Source organism: Acomys russatus, chromosome 29, assembly GCF_903995435.1.
Source record: "Acomys russatus chromosome 29, mAcoRus1.1, whole genome shotgun sequence".
Taxonomy (NCBI): domain Eukaryota; kingdom Metazoa; phylum Chordata; class Mammalia; order Rodentia; family Muridae; genus Acomys; species Acomys russatus.
In genome coordinates this window covers 39,176,241-39,190,873 of record NC_067165.1, presented here as the reverse complement: position 1 = coordinate 39,190,873, position 14,633 = coordinate 39,176,241, and the positions used below count along the sequence as shown (strand labels likewise).

Here is a 14,633-nt window from a genome sequence, read left to right as displayed (position 1 = left end):
TTTTTTTTCTTTTTTGAGACAGGGTTTCTCTGTGTAGCCTTGGCTGTCCTGGACTCACTTTGTAGACCAGGCTGGCCTCGAACTCACAGCGATCCACCTGCCTCTGCCTCCCGAGTGCTGGGATTAAAGGCATGCGCTACCACGCCTGGCTCCAAAACTGGATTAAGAGAAGAAAGGCAGGTGCACAGTGTGAGCTAGGCAGGTGCACAGCGTGAGCTAGGCAGGTGCACAGCGTGGGCTAGGCAGGTGCACAGCGTGGGCTAGGCAGGTGCACAGCGTGGGCTAGGCAGGTACACAGTGTCAGCTAGGCACAGCAGGAGAGATAAAGGAGAGGGAAGGTGAGTATAGACCACTTCAGAGAGTACTTGGCTTTATTTATTTATTTACTTTTTGACATTTAAAATAGAAGCATCTTTATTGGATTTTATTGGAGGATAGATGAATGAGTTTAAAGAACAGACAGTTGCCAGAGACAGAGTTGGGGCTGTTGACTAGATCTTCCTCTTGCCTTGTGATTCTGTCTCCGTCATCTGCCCCTGGTGACGGGAGGTCTGGATGGGGATTTCCAACCTTTTACTGTGGTGTGGCACATCCTGCCCTTGAGTAGACAAAGGCTTCAGAGAAAGTACTTCCTGTCACTCTCACCCCACTCTGTACCCATTTTTTACCTCAGGTACAGGAGGCTTAGTTACCTACACACCAAGGTGTTCTCCAGCAGACACTGGCTGCTTGTCTGGAGGTAGCAGCAGATCCCACAGGGTTGAGGGGTGCACTTGCCTGTTGAAAGTGGTAGAAACCGGAAGTGGTGGTGGTGGTCTTTAATCTCAGCATTTGAGCCGCAGAGATAGGCAGATCTCTGAGTTTGAGGCCAGCGTGGTCTATGTATGAGTTTGCGAACAGCCAGAGCTACATAGTGAGATCCTGTCTCAAAAAAAAAAAAAGTGATAGGTTGTCCTGCCACTGTAGTCTGATTATTTTGCTGAGCCATTCACAGAGCTCAGGGAAACATGATTCGGGGCAGCCAGTTCATTAATAAAGGATATAATTAAGGGTATAGATGTCCAAGCAGACGGAGGGTGTGTGGGTATTGTTTGGAAGAGCTTCCATGCTCGTGGAATAGTTGTTAAACTCTTACGGGCTATTCTAACCTAGCTGATTGAAACAGAGGCCTATTGATTTATTTAAATAGCTTTTACACAATAACTGGGCAGGTACCATTTAAACTATTTTCTAAGCCAGTGTCTGGCCACCTCTCACTGTGGTCTCTCCTCAGACCCCCAGCCTGAGCCGAGGCTCCGCCTACTTCTATTCAGCCTAGCCACATTCTCCAGCCTTTCTTTCTTTTAACCATAGAGTAGTGGGGATCAAAGTTTACACATTATTTGGTGTATGTGATCTGGATAGCAGCCAGATCTTGGGGGCCAGTGTTTAGCATCTGAATATACAGAGCAGCAGGCTAATCCCCAACACATGCTGTCCTAGTGTTCAGCAGTCTGGAAGCCCTCAAAACTCAGCCCCCAGCTGCTGCTGCTTTTTTTTTTTTTTTTTTTTTTTAAGTCAGGGTCTCTCAGTGTTAGCCTTGGCTGTCCTGGACTTGCTTTGTAGACCAGGCTGACCTCAAACTCACAGCGATCCACCTGCCTCTGCCTCCCTGAGTACTGGGATTAAAGGTGTGTGCCACCACACCCGGCCTCAGACCCCAGCCTCTTACAGGCTTTATTACTTTATTACATAGGTGTGACTGATTGCATCCTTGGCCATTGGTGAGCAGCTTAGCCTTTGGCCCCTCTTCTCCTCAGACGTCAGAAGTTACAAATAAGTTTTCTCTCCTACTTCCCTTTTTCTGTTTGAGACACAGCTTCACAGGGCCTGGGAATATGTCTCAGTAGAACACTTTTCTAGCATGTGCAAGGTCCTGGATTTGATCCCAGCACAACAAAGGAACAAGGAGGGATAGGGAGAAAAATAGAACGCTAAACGAAAGATTGCCTGGGTCTTGCTCTGTAGCCCAGGCTGCCTCAAGATCCTTCTGAGTGCTGTGTACAGCTGTATGCCTGGATACAAGTTGAGCTTTCTAATCATGTCTTGGCCTCTGCAGTGGCCAACCACATCCTGACCTCTTTAGGGGCGCAGCTTTCATCCAGTCATTGTGCTAGCATACTGGGCGTTCTTCACACTCTGGAGAGGCAAGGGCTGAAGGAGTTGGTTCTCAGGTAATAGAAGTGCATGATAGAGTGACTGAGTAGCACAGGTGAAGTCCTGGACTCCATCCCCAGCACTGCATAAGCTGAGATGATTGTGCACACCTGGGATCCCAGTTCTCTCGAGATAGAGGCAGGAGGAGCACAGTCAGGGTCATCATTGGCTACATAGTAAATCTGAGGCCAGCCTGGTTTGCATGAAACCCGGTCTTTTTTTTTTTTTTTTTTTTTTAATTTGAATATATGTGTGTTGGTTTAAGAGTGTCAGGTCTTGGAGTTACAGATAGTTGTTAGCTGCCATGTGGGTGTGGGAATTCAACCTGCATCCTTTGGAAGAGCAAACTGTATTCTTAAGTCATCTCTCCAGCCCTGAGACCCTGTCTTAAGAGAGGAAAAAACAAAAAAGAAAAACAGCCATGCATGGTGGCGCACCCCTTTAATCCCAGCACTCCAGAGGCAGAGGCAGGCGGATCGCTGTGAGTTTGAGGCCAGCCTGGTCTGCAAAGTGAGTCTAGGACAGCCAGGGCTACACAGAGAAACCCTGTCTTGAAAATACAACGACAAGGCCTGGAGAGATGGCTCAGGGGTTAAGAGCACTGACTGCTCTTCCAGAGGTCCTGAGTTCAGTTCCCAGCAACCACATGGTGGCTCACAACCATCTATAATGTGATCTGATACATACTGTATACATAATAAATAAGTCTTTTTTTTTTTTAAAGAAAATACAACAACAAAAACAAAACAAACGAGAGAGAGAGAGAGAGAGAGAGAGAGAGAGAGAGAGAGAGAGAGAGAGAGAACACACCAAAAGAGAATTTCTGTACCCAGCTGCAAACATTCAAAATAGCGCTTTCAGGTGTTTTCCCATTACAGATGGCTAATTCTGCTAAATCAAAGTAAGATTGTGGTATACATTTTAGATTTTTTTTGTGGTGATAACCTCTAGGCTACATCCCTGACCCTTAATTATACATATTATTTTGCATCTTGCTTTTTTTGTTTTGTTTTGTTTTTTGTTTTGAGAGTGTCTCCCAGCTCCATCTGGCCTGGAACTCACAATGTAGACCAGACTGGCCTTCAACTCAGAGGCCTGCCTCTGTCTCCCAAGTTCCCAAGTGCTAGAAGAAAAGGTGCGCCACCATACCTGGCTTGAGGCTTGCTTTAAGAGTTTTTTTTAGCCAGGCGTGGTGGAAGAATTTTATAATAATAATAATAATAATAATAATAATAATAATAATAATAATAATAATTATTATTATTATTATTATTTTATTAATATTAATATTATTATTATTATTATTTTACACATATAGAGCTGGAGAGATGGCTCAGTGGTTAACAGCACTTGTTGCTTTTACAGAGCACAAGAGTTTAGCACCCTCGTGGTTCACAACCATCTGAAACTTGAGTTCGAGGGGATCGAGCAGTCTTCTGACTTCCATAGGCAACAGGCTCATGCATGATATACGTACATACATGCAGGCAAAACACACATGCATACACACAAAAATAAAAGTTGTGTTTATGTGTGTTAAGTATGGACTTGTGTACATGAGCGTACTGCCAGGTGAGGCTGTTGTGAGTACCTGGTGGCGCTGGGAGTTGAACTCAGGTCCTCTGCAAGAGCACAAGGACTCCTAACTGCTCACTCCTGACTAACTCCCTAGCCCCTACACTTTGCTTTTTCCCTCTCTTAATGAAGCTGAACGTTTCCCATATCTGGTGATAAAAAGTTTGCTATAATGGTTTGATTGCTACCTAGTCTTGTGTTGAGATGCATGATAGTTGATTTACCAGTCATGTGTTGTTACTCCAGGACTCTTATAAGAAAGGAATTTGGACCTGCTCCCAGCAGTCATGGATGGATTAAATTGTCACATATCACACTTATATCTGGCTGACTTTAAACTCATGCCTCGGAATAAGGCCACAGGCCAATGTCCAGCTTGCTTTTTAGCTGACATGGCGGTGGAGCTGGTTATGGGGAGGGGAGACCCAGGCTGGACCTTCCCTCACAAGCCCTAGAAATTAGATGATTTCTTTTGACCTGCACCTGCACTCAGCCTGCAGGGTCTCTGTGATTTCTGGAACCTGGCTGAAAGGATGCTGCCTCAGGTGCAGAAACTGGATGAACTGGGCTCAATCTGTGCCTCTTTTACAGACATGAGAAGTTGCTTTTAAAAATAGAGCCCATCTGGGTCTGCCTTGTGACCAGCCTCGTTTTCACGAGGCCACCTATGAAGAGAATTTTACAATTAGTTGATCTGAGTTAGCTTGGTTCTGGTTAATTGAAGGTTTGTTCACATGTAAGGGAATACATTGAGTAAGCCTGGTGATAACCGAAGGTCTTTAACTGTTATGTAGAAACAGGGAATGCTATCTTTTTCTTTTTCTCAGTGCTGGGATGGGACACATGCCCTCAGGTACGCTACCCTACCCCTGAGCGTTACTTCCCTGGCTCTAAAAATTTACAACTGAAAGCTTTCTCCTGAGCCTGAGGCTTCTCAGAAGCAGTGCTGCTGGGTCTCACTATTCATGCACAGGTTCTTTTTTTTTTTTTTTAAAGATTTTATTTATTATGTATACAGTGCTCAAAGGCCAGAAGAGGGCATTAGATCACATTATAGATGGTTGTGAGCCACTGTGGGTTGTTGGGAATTGAACTCAGGACCTTTGGAAGAACAGCAGAACAATCAGGGCTCTTAGCCTCTGAGCCATCTCTCCAGCCCCCTCATGCACAGGTTCTTAAGCCACCGGCCACAGGGTGGGAGTCTGCATTTGCTCCAGGTTCTCCGTGGCACTGCCAGTGCCCACTTCCTGCTGAGCAGGAGGAAACTATAGCTTTGCTTGGGTTAGGTTCTGCCATGATCCCTTATGTGTGCCATCACCGTGCCATCAATGTCCTTTCAGAGTCTGGACTATGACCGCTGCATCAATGACCCATACCTGGAAGTGTTGGAGACCATGGATAATAAGGTGAGCCCAGCTTCTGAGGTGTCTCAGCAGGAAAAGGAGCTTGCTTCCAGGCATGGCAACCTGAACATGATCCCCAGAGTCCCAGTGGTGAAAGGAGCTCTGACACGCACGCACACGCGCACGTGCACACGCACACATACACACACACGTTTGCAAGTCCCACCCAAACACACAAAAACCTCTAGTTTTCCTCCTGCCAGTCAGTATACCCAGCTCAGCCCCGTAGGGCTCCTCAGTGCCATTGTGGGGCCTCTGAGGCTGCCCCTCCTCACCATGCTTGCTGTCTCTATAGATTTAGTCCAGAGCCGGTTAGCCAAGATGCATTCTTTCCCTGTCACAAATGGACCCCTTCTTTTCCCCTGTGAACAGAAAGGGCGAAGATACGAGGCAGTGAAGTGGATGGTGGTGTTCGCCATTGGCGTCTGCACTGGGCTGGTGAGTAGTGGAAGCCGGGGAGATGGCAAGCCGGATGGGTCGGGGAAGCCTTGCCTGGGGGAAGACCCTGTTTGTTGCTGTAGCATTTGTAGCATTGGCATAGTTGTCACTCTGCTTAAGACTGCCTTTTCTTTTTTCTTTTGGAAATTAATTATCCTGGCCTGGTTTTTCGCATTTTGCATTTACTTTGTATTGCAAAAGTGAACCACAGGCGCTGACCCCTCTAGCACTCAAGGCTTGCTTGTCGTCTCTGATAGTGAGGCAGTCCTTGTTTCTGGGGGCAGGTAACACACAGTAGATAGAGCCCAGTGGATGCTGAGGTCACACTGAGCTGCTCACACTGAGTTGGCAGTGGTGGATGAAGTGCCAGGATGAACAGGGCTCCTGGACTCCCCAGGTTCATAGATGGATCACAGATAAGGGAGGCTGGGCACATCACCAGAGACGATGACACCTCTCTTTGGTCCTCACTCCCCAACACGAGGCGGCTTCCTGGGCCTCCCTTAAACTCTGCAGTGGAGCAGTAGTGTAGACATTTTCAGGTGGCCAGCAACTGATAGAGTGGTTCCCAGTCAGTAATGCGTGAGCAAATAAAAAGGGCTAGTCCCCAACACAGAGGCCACTGTGCCCACATAAATTTCCCTCAGAGCAGCGTCCCAAGCTGCCACGGACCACACTGTGGCCATTCTCTTTAGTCCTCCTTTGGGAATTGCTGAGTGGCTTCCACGTGACCCAGTTGTGCCTTTCTGACTAAGACTCTGCATCTGTTCTGCTCCTTCTGCCTTTATGGCCTCACTTCCTCTTCTCTTTGGTGATGCAGTGGGGACAGTCTGGGGCAGCAGAGCCTTCATTCCCCCGCTGCTCCTGGTACCACGAGCAACCGCTGGGAGTGCGAGGGAAGGTGGGCTTCTCGGGATGGCCTGTGCGGCACCTGGACAGGAAGCTGTGTGACTGGTCTCTCGTGCTTTGCAGGTGGGTCTGTTGGTGGACTTTTCCGTGCGACTCTTCACCCGACTCAAGTTCGGAGTGGTTCAGACATGTATCCTTTGTAGACCTCCATTGTCTCAGGCCCTCGGGTTCTTGCAGTCCTTTCCTGTTGAGAATTCAAAGAGTAAATGTATCTGAAAGGATGCTTGTTAGCCATTTAGGCAACAGGTTTTAAATCGTCACTGAAGGACAGGAAAGTAAGACCTTTTTTTCTCTTTTTTGACACAGAGTCTCATTAACTAGCCTTGGCTGTCCTGGAACTCTTTATTTAGACCAGGTTGACCTCAGACTCACAGAAATCCACCTGCCTCTGCATCTCAGGTGCTGGGGTTAAAGGTCTGCACCACCACACCCAGCCTAGGGAAGGCAGACTTTAACTGGGATGCTGATGCTGAGGGTGGAAAAGGCATGAATGCCCAGAGAAGTCTTTGCTCTACAGCCATGTATGCAGTCAGGGTTCTGATCAGAATTCCCTTGGATTCCCACAGAACTCAGCGCTGCTCTTTTTACAGCAGTATGAAAGAATAAAGAGCCGGAGTCATTGCGTTAGTTTGAGTAAAAAGCAGGCAGAAGGGTCCGGTAATGTTAGGACAACAAAACTAAGATGCTGGCTCTTGCACATGTGTCCTGTTGGTACAAGAACGCCAGCTACAGCCGGGTGTGGTGGTGCACGCCTTTAATCCCAGCACTCGGGAGGCAGAGGCAGGTGGATCGCTATAAGTTCGAGGCCAGCCTGGTCTACAGAGCAAGTCCAGGACAGCCAAGGCTACACAGAGAGACTCTGTCTCAACCCCGCCCCCCTCAAAAAAAAAGAAAAAGAAAAAAGGAATGCCAGCTATAGAAACAGAACTCAGCCTGCACTTGTTGAAATGTGGTGACTGACAGTTGTGGTAACAGTCAGTGAGGAAGACATGGATTGTTCAGTGAAAGACGACAGGCATTGGCCATCACTGTCCACATGGAACATTGCAGATACCTACTCACAAAGCTAACTTCCAGATGGGTGGAGGGCAGTGTCACTTTGGATTTTAGTTGTGGTTTTGAAACAGGGTTCCATGAGCCTGGACTCAAAACTTCTGATACACCTGCCTCAGCATCCCAGGTGCTGAGGTTACAGGTCTGCACCACCTCTCCAGGCTTTCGGTTGAAGATATAAAAGAGCAAAACAAGAGACTGAATATGGCAGAGGTACTGTATAAGTTCTCAAAACTCCAGAGGCATAGGTTGGAGGCAAAGATACTCACCTTAGTCCTTGATCTTAAAGCGTGACCACATTAAAGTAAACACTCCATTTATGAAGACAAATAGAAACCCAAACAACAAGAAAACGCTATAAATAAAGGGAAACACGAGTTCACAGCTTGAATAGGTTTCCCTGCGTTTGAGAAACAAAATCTAGGTCTCTTTGTGCTCATAGTAATCTCAGCTACTAGGAAGGCTGAGGCAGGAGATGTGCAAAGTCAAGGCCAGCCTAGGCTACAGAGTGAGTGCCAGGCCAGCCTGGGCAATGTAGACCATATCTCAAAATGAAAAGCATAGCAGGGCTGAGGTGTAGCGCGATGCTAGAGCACTTGTGTGGCGTATACAAGGCCTTTTCAGTCCCGGTACCAAACAAGACAGACAGACAGACAATTCATCTCCACACTTGTAGAAAGAATACTGATATCTTATCTGAACAAAGTCAAGCTACTCAAGGATGTCTCAGGAAGATAAGGAAAGGCTGGAAAGCTCTGGCAAGAAACAGGAATGTGCTCATTCCTTTGTATATGGCTTTTAAGTTCCTTCTCAGGCCGGGCGTGGTGGCGCACGCCTTTAATCCCAGCACTCAGGATGCAGAGGCAGGCGGATCGCTGTGAGTTCGAGGCCAGCCTGGTCTACAAAGTGAGTCCAGGATGGCCAAGGCTACACAGAGAAACCCTGTCTCGGAAAAAAAAAAGTTCCTTCTCAGATGTGGCCTTTAGATACATTAAAGGCAGCTTTCGTGACAGCTTATGACAGCAGAAGCTTGACTCACCAAATGAGGGAATGGGAGAAATTATGGTTTGTTTATACGCTATAATTGTATGCGGAAGTTTAAGTAAATAAGCCACAGCTGTGTGTATCAACATGGTTAGTTCTCAGGCAGCGTGGCTCTGAGAGATACTGTGGGATGATACAGCAGAGAACTGCAGGGGCACAGGGTACACAGTAAATGGGGCACAGTAGTTTCAGGTTAGTGGCGCCCTCAGTGGGAGGGAGGAAAAGGAAGCTTTGAGAGGGATGGTTTATTTTTAGTGGTAGCTGATGGCACATAGGGCATATTGTAGCGGTTTTTCAAGCTGGGCTTCGGGAGCAGTTAGTCACTTTTTGTAATGTTTGGGGTGAGGAATTCTGTAATCTTAAAGTGGCTCCTTTTTAACTTATTTATTTTGTGCAGGGGGTTGCGGTGCACCTGCTGCAGTGTGTGTGGAGGTCAGAGGACAACTTGTCACCTCCTTTCACTATGTGAGTCTCAGGGATCAAACTCAGGCTGTCAGGCATAGCAAGCACCTTTACTCATGGAGCTGTCTGGCCAGTCCCTAAGTGGCTCTTTTTGTTGGTTTGTTTTAAGTCAGGGTCTCATATAGGCCTGACTGGCCTGGAATGAGCCTACATAGGCCAGGCTGACCTTGGATTAAAGTTTGCCCTGCCACACCCAGCTGAAGCAGTTTTAGGGGCTGGGAAGATGACTCAGTAGTGAGAACACATGCTACTCTTCCAGAGGACCAGAGTTTTGTTCTCAGCACCCACAAACTCACAACCACCTGCAACTCAGTTCATCTCCACACTTCTAGAAAGAATACCGATATCTGAACAAAGTCAAACTACTCAAGGACGTCTCAGAGGAAGACAGGGAAAGGCTGGAAAGCTCTGGCAAGAAACAGGCATGTGCTCATTCCTTTGTATATGGCTTTTAATTTCCTTCTCAGATGTGGCCTTTAGATCCCACACCTCCTTCTGGCCCCATCAGGCACCTGCACACAAGTACATATACACCTATTTTCACATACACACACACACACACACACACACACACACACAATGCTTAAAAGATGTCGCCTGTAGCCAGGTGGTAGTAACCTACACCTTTAAATTAATCTTAGCACTTGTGAGTCAGAGGCAAGCGAATATCTGAATTTGAGGCCTGCCTGGTCTACAGAGTTCCGGGACAGCCAAGGCTACACAGAGAAACCCTGTCTTGAAACAAACTAACAAAAACAAACAAAACCCCCAAAAATAAAAATTATAAGATGTTGTATGTGGCCGGGCATGGTGGTGCATGCCTTTAATCCCAGCACTCAGGAGGCAGAGGCAGGCGGGTCTGATCTACAAAGAGTACATGACAGCCAGGCTGCACAAAGAAACCCTGTCTCGGAAAACCAAAAAAAAAAAAAAGAAGAAGAAGAAGTACGTGGAACACAAGGAGAGCTGCACTGAGCAGCTGAGCAGCCACCGTGGCTGTCCCATTTCAAGTGATGACGGACACATGGCTGAGAGCTTTTTCCTTGACTCAGCTTCTGTAGCGGTGGAGGAATGCAGTCAGAAAGGCTGCCTTGCTCTGTCTCTCCTTGAACTCCTGGGTTTTAACTTGACCTTTGTCTTCCTGGCAAGCCTTCTTGTCTTGATAGAGGTAAGGTGGTTTGGAAATTGTCTGCAACGTTTTACTTTTGTATGCTTATGTTTTTCTTTTGTGTGTGTGTTTTTGTTTTTTTCTTGTTTTGTTTTGAGCCAGGTTTCTCTGTGTAGCCCTGGCTGTCCTGGAACTCACAGAGGTCCGCCTGCCTCTGCCTCCTGCAGAGGGTTACTGCAGGAATCCTATTTTTACTTGAGATCTGTCTAGAAGCAAAGCCTAGGACGTGTGGTGAGATTAATGAGGAGTGTGTGGGTGGGAAAGGTGCTTTTCCTCCTCCTCAACACCTTGGAATTGCCTAGAGAGCAAGCAGTTTACCGTGTGTGTTGGTCAGAATCCGGGGAAGGTGACTCTGCGTTGATGTTGCAAGTCCCCCATGCCGTGAGGGCTTGTTAGAATGCTGCCTCAGCATGACCCTGCTTAGCTTGTTTCTGGCTTGTAGAGTATAAGCTGCAGAGTGGGTTTTTAATGTCTTTATGTGTTTCCTTCCCCACAGCCAGTAGCAGCAGGTTCTGGAATCCCCGAGATCAAGTGCTATCTGAATGGTGTGAAGGTGCCAGGAATTGTCCGGCTCCGGACCCTGCTGTGCAAAGTTTTTGGGGTGCTGTTCAGTGTGGCTGGAGGTGAGGAGAGGAATTCTACTCATCCATTGGGGTGCTGAAGGCATCCTGGGTGTTGAGTAGATTTGGACTGTGGCTGCTCCACTGGTAACTGTACTTCTTGTCAGCTCCTTGTCTCTGACAGAACACATAACAGAAGCAACTCAAAGGAGGAGGGGTTGTTTTCACTCATAGTTTCAGAAGGATTTCAGTTCAACAAAACTGAAAGACGAGGACACTTCATGATGGAGGGCCTGTGTTGTGGGCATCAAGAAGCAGGAACCAGGGCTAAGCTAGAACCTTCGAAGGGCCACCTGGAAGTTAGCTGCTTTGACCAGCCAGGCCCTGCCTCCTAAGGTTCCGTAGCCTTCAAAACAGCAGTACACACTGGGTGCCTAGGATTTAAAACAGGAGCCTGTTGGGGGAAGCCGAGATTCAAACCACAGCACGGTTCTTGTCCACACAATTTTGTTTCCTTTGGTCCTTGCCTTACCTTTCTCCTTTCCTTTTTCCCTCTCCACTCCTTCCTCTCTCCCTCTCTCTCCTCTCTCTCCTCCCTCTCCTCCTTCTCTCTCCTTTCACTCCTGAGATAGTGCCTCATTCTATAGCCCAGCTGACTTGTCTGTGAGCTTTCAAATATGGACTGTTAGTGCGTTGTCATTCTGTGATATCCAGTGATGGCGCCATTTCTGTCTTGAAGAAGAATGATCAGGCCGGGCGTGGTGGCGCACACCTTTAATCCCAGCACTCGGGAGGCAGAGGGAGGCAGGTCGCTGTGAGTTCGAGGCCAGCCTGGTCTACAAAGCGAGTCCAGAACAGCCAAGGCTACACAGAGAAACCCTGTCTTGGAAAACCAAAAAATAAAAATAAAAAATGAAATAAATAAAATATCCCAGCTTTTGGGAGTCTTATATAGTGTAGGCTCACAGGGTTGGAGACAGCTTTGGCTATAAAGTTCAAGGCCAGCTTGGGCTACATAGAACCTGTCTCAGGAAAAGGAAAAAAGAAAGAGGAAAGGAAGTGAAATGGAGGAGAAGGGGAAGGGGAAGAAAGTAAAATACTGGATCTAGTGGCACAGTGTTGTAATCCTTCTTTTTGAAATTTTTTTTCCCCGAGACAAGGTTTCTCTGTGTAGCCTTGGCTGTTCTGGCTTTGTAGACCAGGTGGGCCTTGAACTCACATTGATCTGCCTGCTTCTGCTTCCCAAGTGGGATTAGAGACGTGTGCCATCACACCCAGCATTGTAATCCTTGAGAGGTTAAGGCAGGAAGATTTCAAGTTCAAGGCTTGCCTAGGGTACAGAGTGAGTTCAAGGCCAGTGTTGGTAATTTAGTGAGATCCTATCTCAAAATGAAACTAAACCATGCCATGTAGTGGCACGTAACTATAGTCTTAGCACTCCTGGGGCAAAGGCATCAGGCTAGCTTCAGGTTTTAGCTCAACCTGCTTTTACATAGTAAGTTTCAGTCCAGCCATGGTTACATAGTAAGATGTTGCCCCAAAAGTCAAAAATAAACAGATAAGGGCTGGAAAGATGGCTCAGAGGTTAAGGGCACTGACTGCTCCTCCAGAGGTCCTGAGTTCAATTCCCAGCAGCCACATGGTGGCTCACAACCATCTATAATGTGATCTGATGCCCTCTTCTGGCCTGCAGGTGTACATGCAGGCAGAGCACTGTATACATAATAAATGAAATAACAAGTGGTAGAACACCTGCCCAGGGTATACAAGGCTCTGGGCCTGATTCCTAGCACCTTCAATAAATAAGAAAGGGAGTAAACCTTTGTTCTCAAGCTACACAAAAACAGGCAGGGTGCTTGTGACCCATAGGCTGTGGCTTCTTGGCACTGAAATTTGAAAATAAGAACTGTATGTAGCAAGTGAGCTTGGTGTGTGTGTGTCTCTCTCTCTCTCTCTCTCTCTCTCTCTCTATGGTGTGTGTGTGTGTCTGTGATGCAGCTAGGACATGGAGGAAACCACACAGCAACCTTAAATGTCACTCTTTTTTTCTTTCTTTTTTTTTTTTTTTTTTTTTTTTGTCACTCTTTTTTTTCATTTGGTTGGTTTTGGTTTTTTCAAGACAGGGTTTCTCCGTGTAGCCCCGGCTCTGTGAGTTCTGGAACTCACTCTGTAGACCAGGCTGCACTCAAACTCAGAAGTCGGCCTGCTTCTTTGATCCAAATGTTGGGATTAAAGGTGTGCACCAGCACTACCAGATTAAATGTCACTCTTTAGGAGTTACGCATATTGTTTTTTGAGATGGCTCTCTCACTGGCCTGGAACTTGGCAGTTAAGCTAGGCTGGCTGGCCAGGTAGCCCCAGGGACCTCCAGTCCCCCAGTGCTAGATGATGGTGCATGCTGTTGCTCTGGGTTTTCTGTGTTGGGGGTAAGGATGGGTCTTGGGTCCTTATATTTTTCAGGAAGTACTGTACTGACTGAGCTTTCTCCCTGGCCCTGGCTCAGTTTTTGTCTTATGCTTGCCTGCATTTTCTAGTTGCTGAGAGGCCCTTTACTGACTGTGCCTCTTTCTTTCTCTCCATTCCCAGGGCTCTTTGTGGGGAAAGAAGGCCCCATGATCCACAGTGGTGCCGTGGTAGGAGCTGGCCTCCCTCAGGTAAGGGTTGCTGAGCCAGGATATATCCCTCAGAATGTACCTCCTGGGTAGGCCCAGCAGATCTGGAAAACTCCTTTGTGAACTCCCTGATGCAATTTCGGAACCTTTTGGAGTTGAGGTGAAAACTGTGGTCTGTCCCAGGGAAGCATGCCATTCTTGTTTCTCAAAGTACAGCAAGGCAGGGTCCTGGGAGCAGGCCCAGACGCAGAGAAAGCTGATAGCAGTGTGGCTGCAGGGCTAGCACCTGCAGTCGAGCGCCACACGTCTGGAAGAGTTGGTGATGCAGTCTCAGGCCCACCCCTGATCATTCCACAGTAGCTGATGGCAACAGTCACTGGGCCAGGCAGGTGTCACCTGAACATAGATGACCGGGCCAAGGCCTAGCTCCTGACTCGATATCCCATTTTAAAAATTAGGTTTCAGGCTGGGCGTGGTGGCGCACGCCTTTAATCCCAGCACTGGGGAGGCAGAAGCAGGCGGATCTTTTGTGAGTTCAAGACCAACCTGGTCTACAAAATGAGCGTAGGACTGCCAAGGCTACACAGAGAAACCCTGTCTTGAAACTCATGCCCCCGCCCCCCAAATCTTTTTAGGTTTCAGCCAGGCAGTGGTAGCACATGCCTTTAATCCCAGCACTTGGGAGGCAGAGGCAGAGTCAGGCGGATCTTTTGTGAGTTCGAGGCCAGTCTGGTCTACAGAGCGAGTTCCAGGACAGCCGGGGCTATTACACAGAGAAACCCTGTCTCAGTCAATCAGTCAATCAATTAGTATTAGGGTGTTGTTTTTGTTTGTTTGTTTTGTGTTGTTTTTTCAGTGTTAGGTTTTATTGCTTGATTGGTTAGGATAAGGTCTTAGTATATATTTAGACTGTGTTTGAACTCAAAATTCTCCTGCTAGGCTGGAGAGATAGCTCAGAGGGTAAGAGCACTGACTGCTCATCCAGAAGTCCTGAGTTCAATTCCCAGCAACCACATGGTGGCTCACAACCATCTATAATGTGATCTGATGCTCTCTTAAGTGCTTCTAGACACCTGGGCTTCCGTTGGAGAAGCCTTGTTTCCTTGAGAACATCCGCTTGTGGACCTTAGTCCTCCTTGCTCTGAGTGAGGGGACTTACCTGGAGTGTGAGTTGTGGGGTGAAGAATGAAGGCTCTTTGCTCCAGGCCCATCG

At 47.5% G+C, this 14,633-nt stretch overlaps 1 protein-coding gene across 1 annotated transcript in view; it reads left to right on the top strand.

Moving 5' to 3' along the window:
- The window catches only part of Clcn6 (chloride voltage-gated channel 6), a 33,272-nt gene that overhangs the window by 3,409 nt on the left and 15,230 nt on the right, over positions 1-14,633 (top strand). Inside the window, exons 3-8 of the mRNA XM_051171791.1 lie at positions 5,112-5,177; positions 5,547-5,612; positions 6,585-6,651; positions 10,142-10,248; positions 10,745-10,871; positions 13,395-13,462. Of these exons, the coding sequence (XP_051027748.1) occupies positions 5,112-5,177; positions 5,547-5,612; positions 6,585-6,651; positions 10,142-10,248; positions 10,745-10,871; positions 13,395-13,462 (501 nt within the window). The remainder of the gene's footprint in view (positions 1-5,111; positions 5,178-5,546; positions 5,613-6,584; positions 6,652-10,141; positions 10,249-10,744; positions 10,872-13,394; positions 13,463-14,633) is intronic.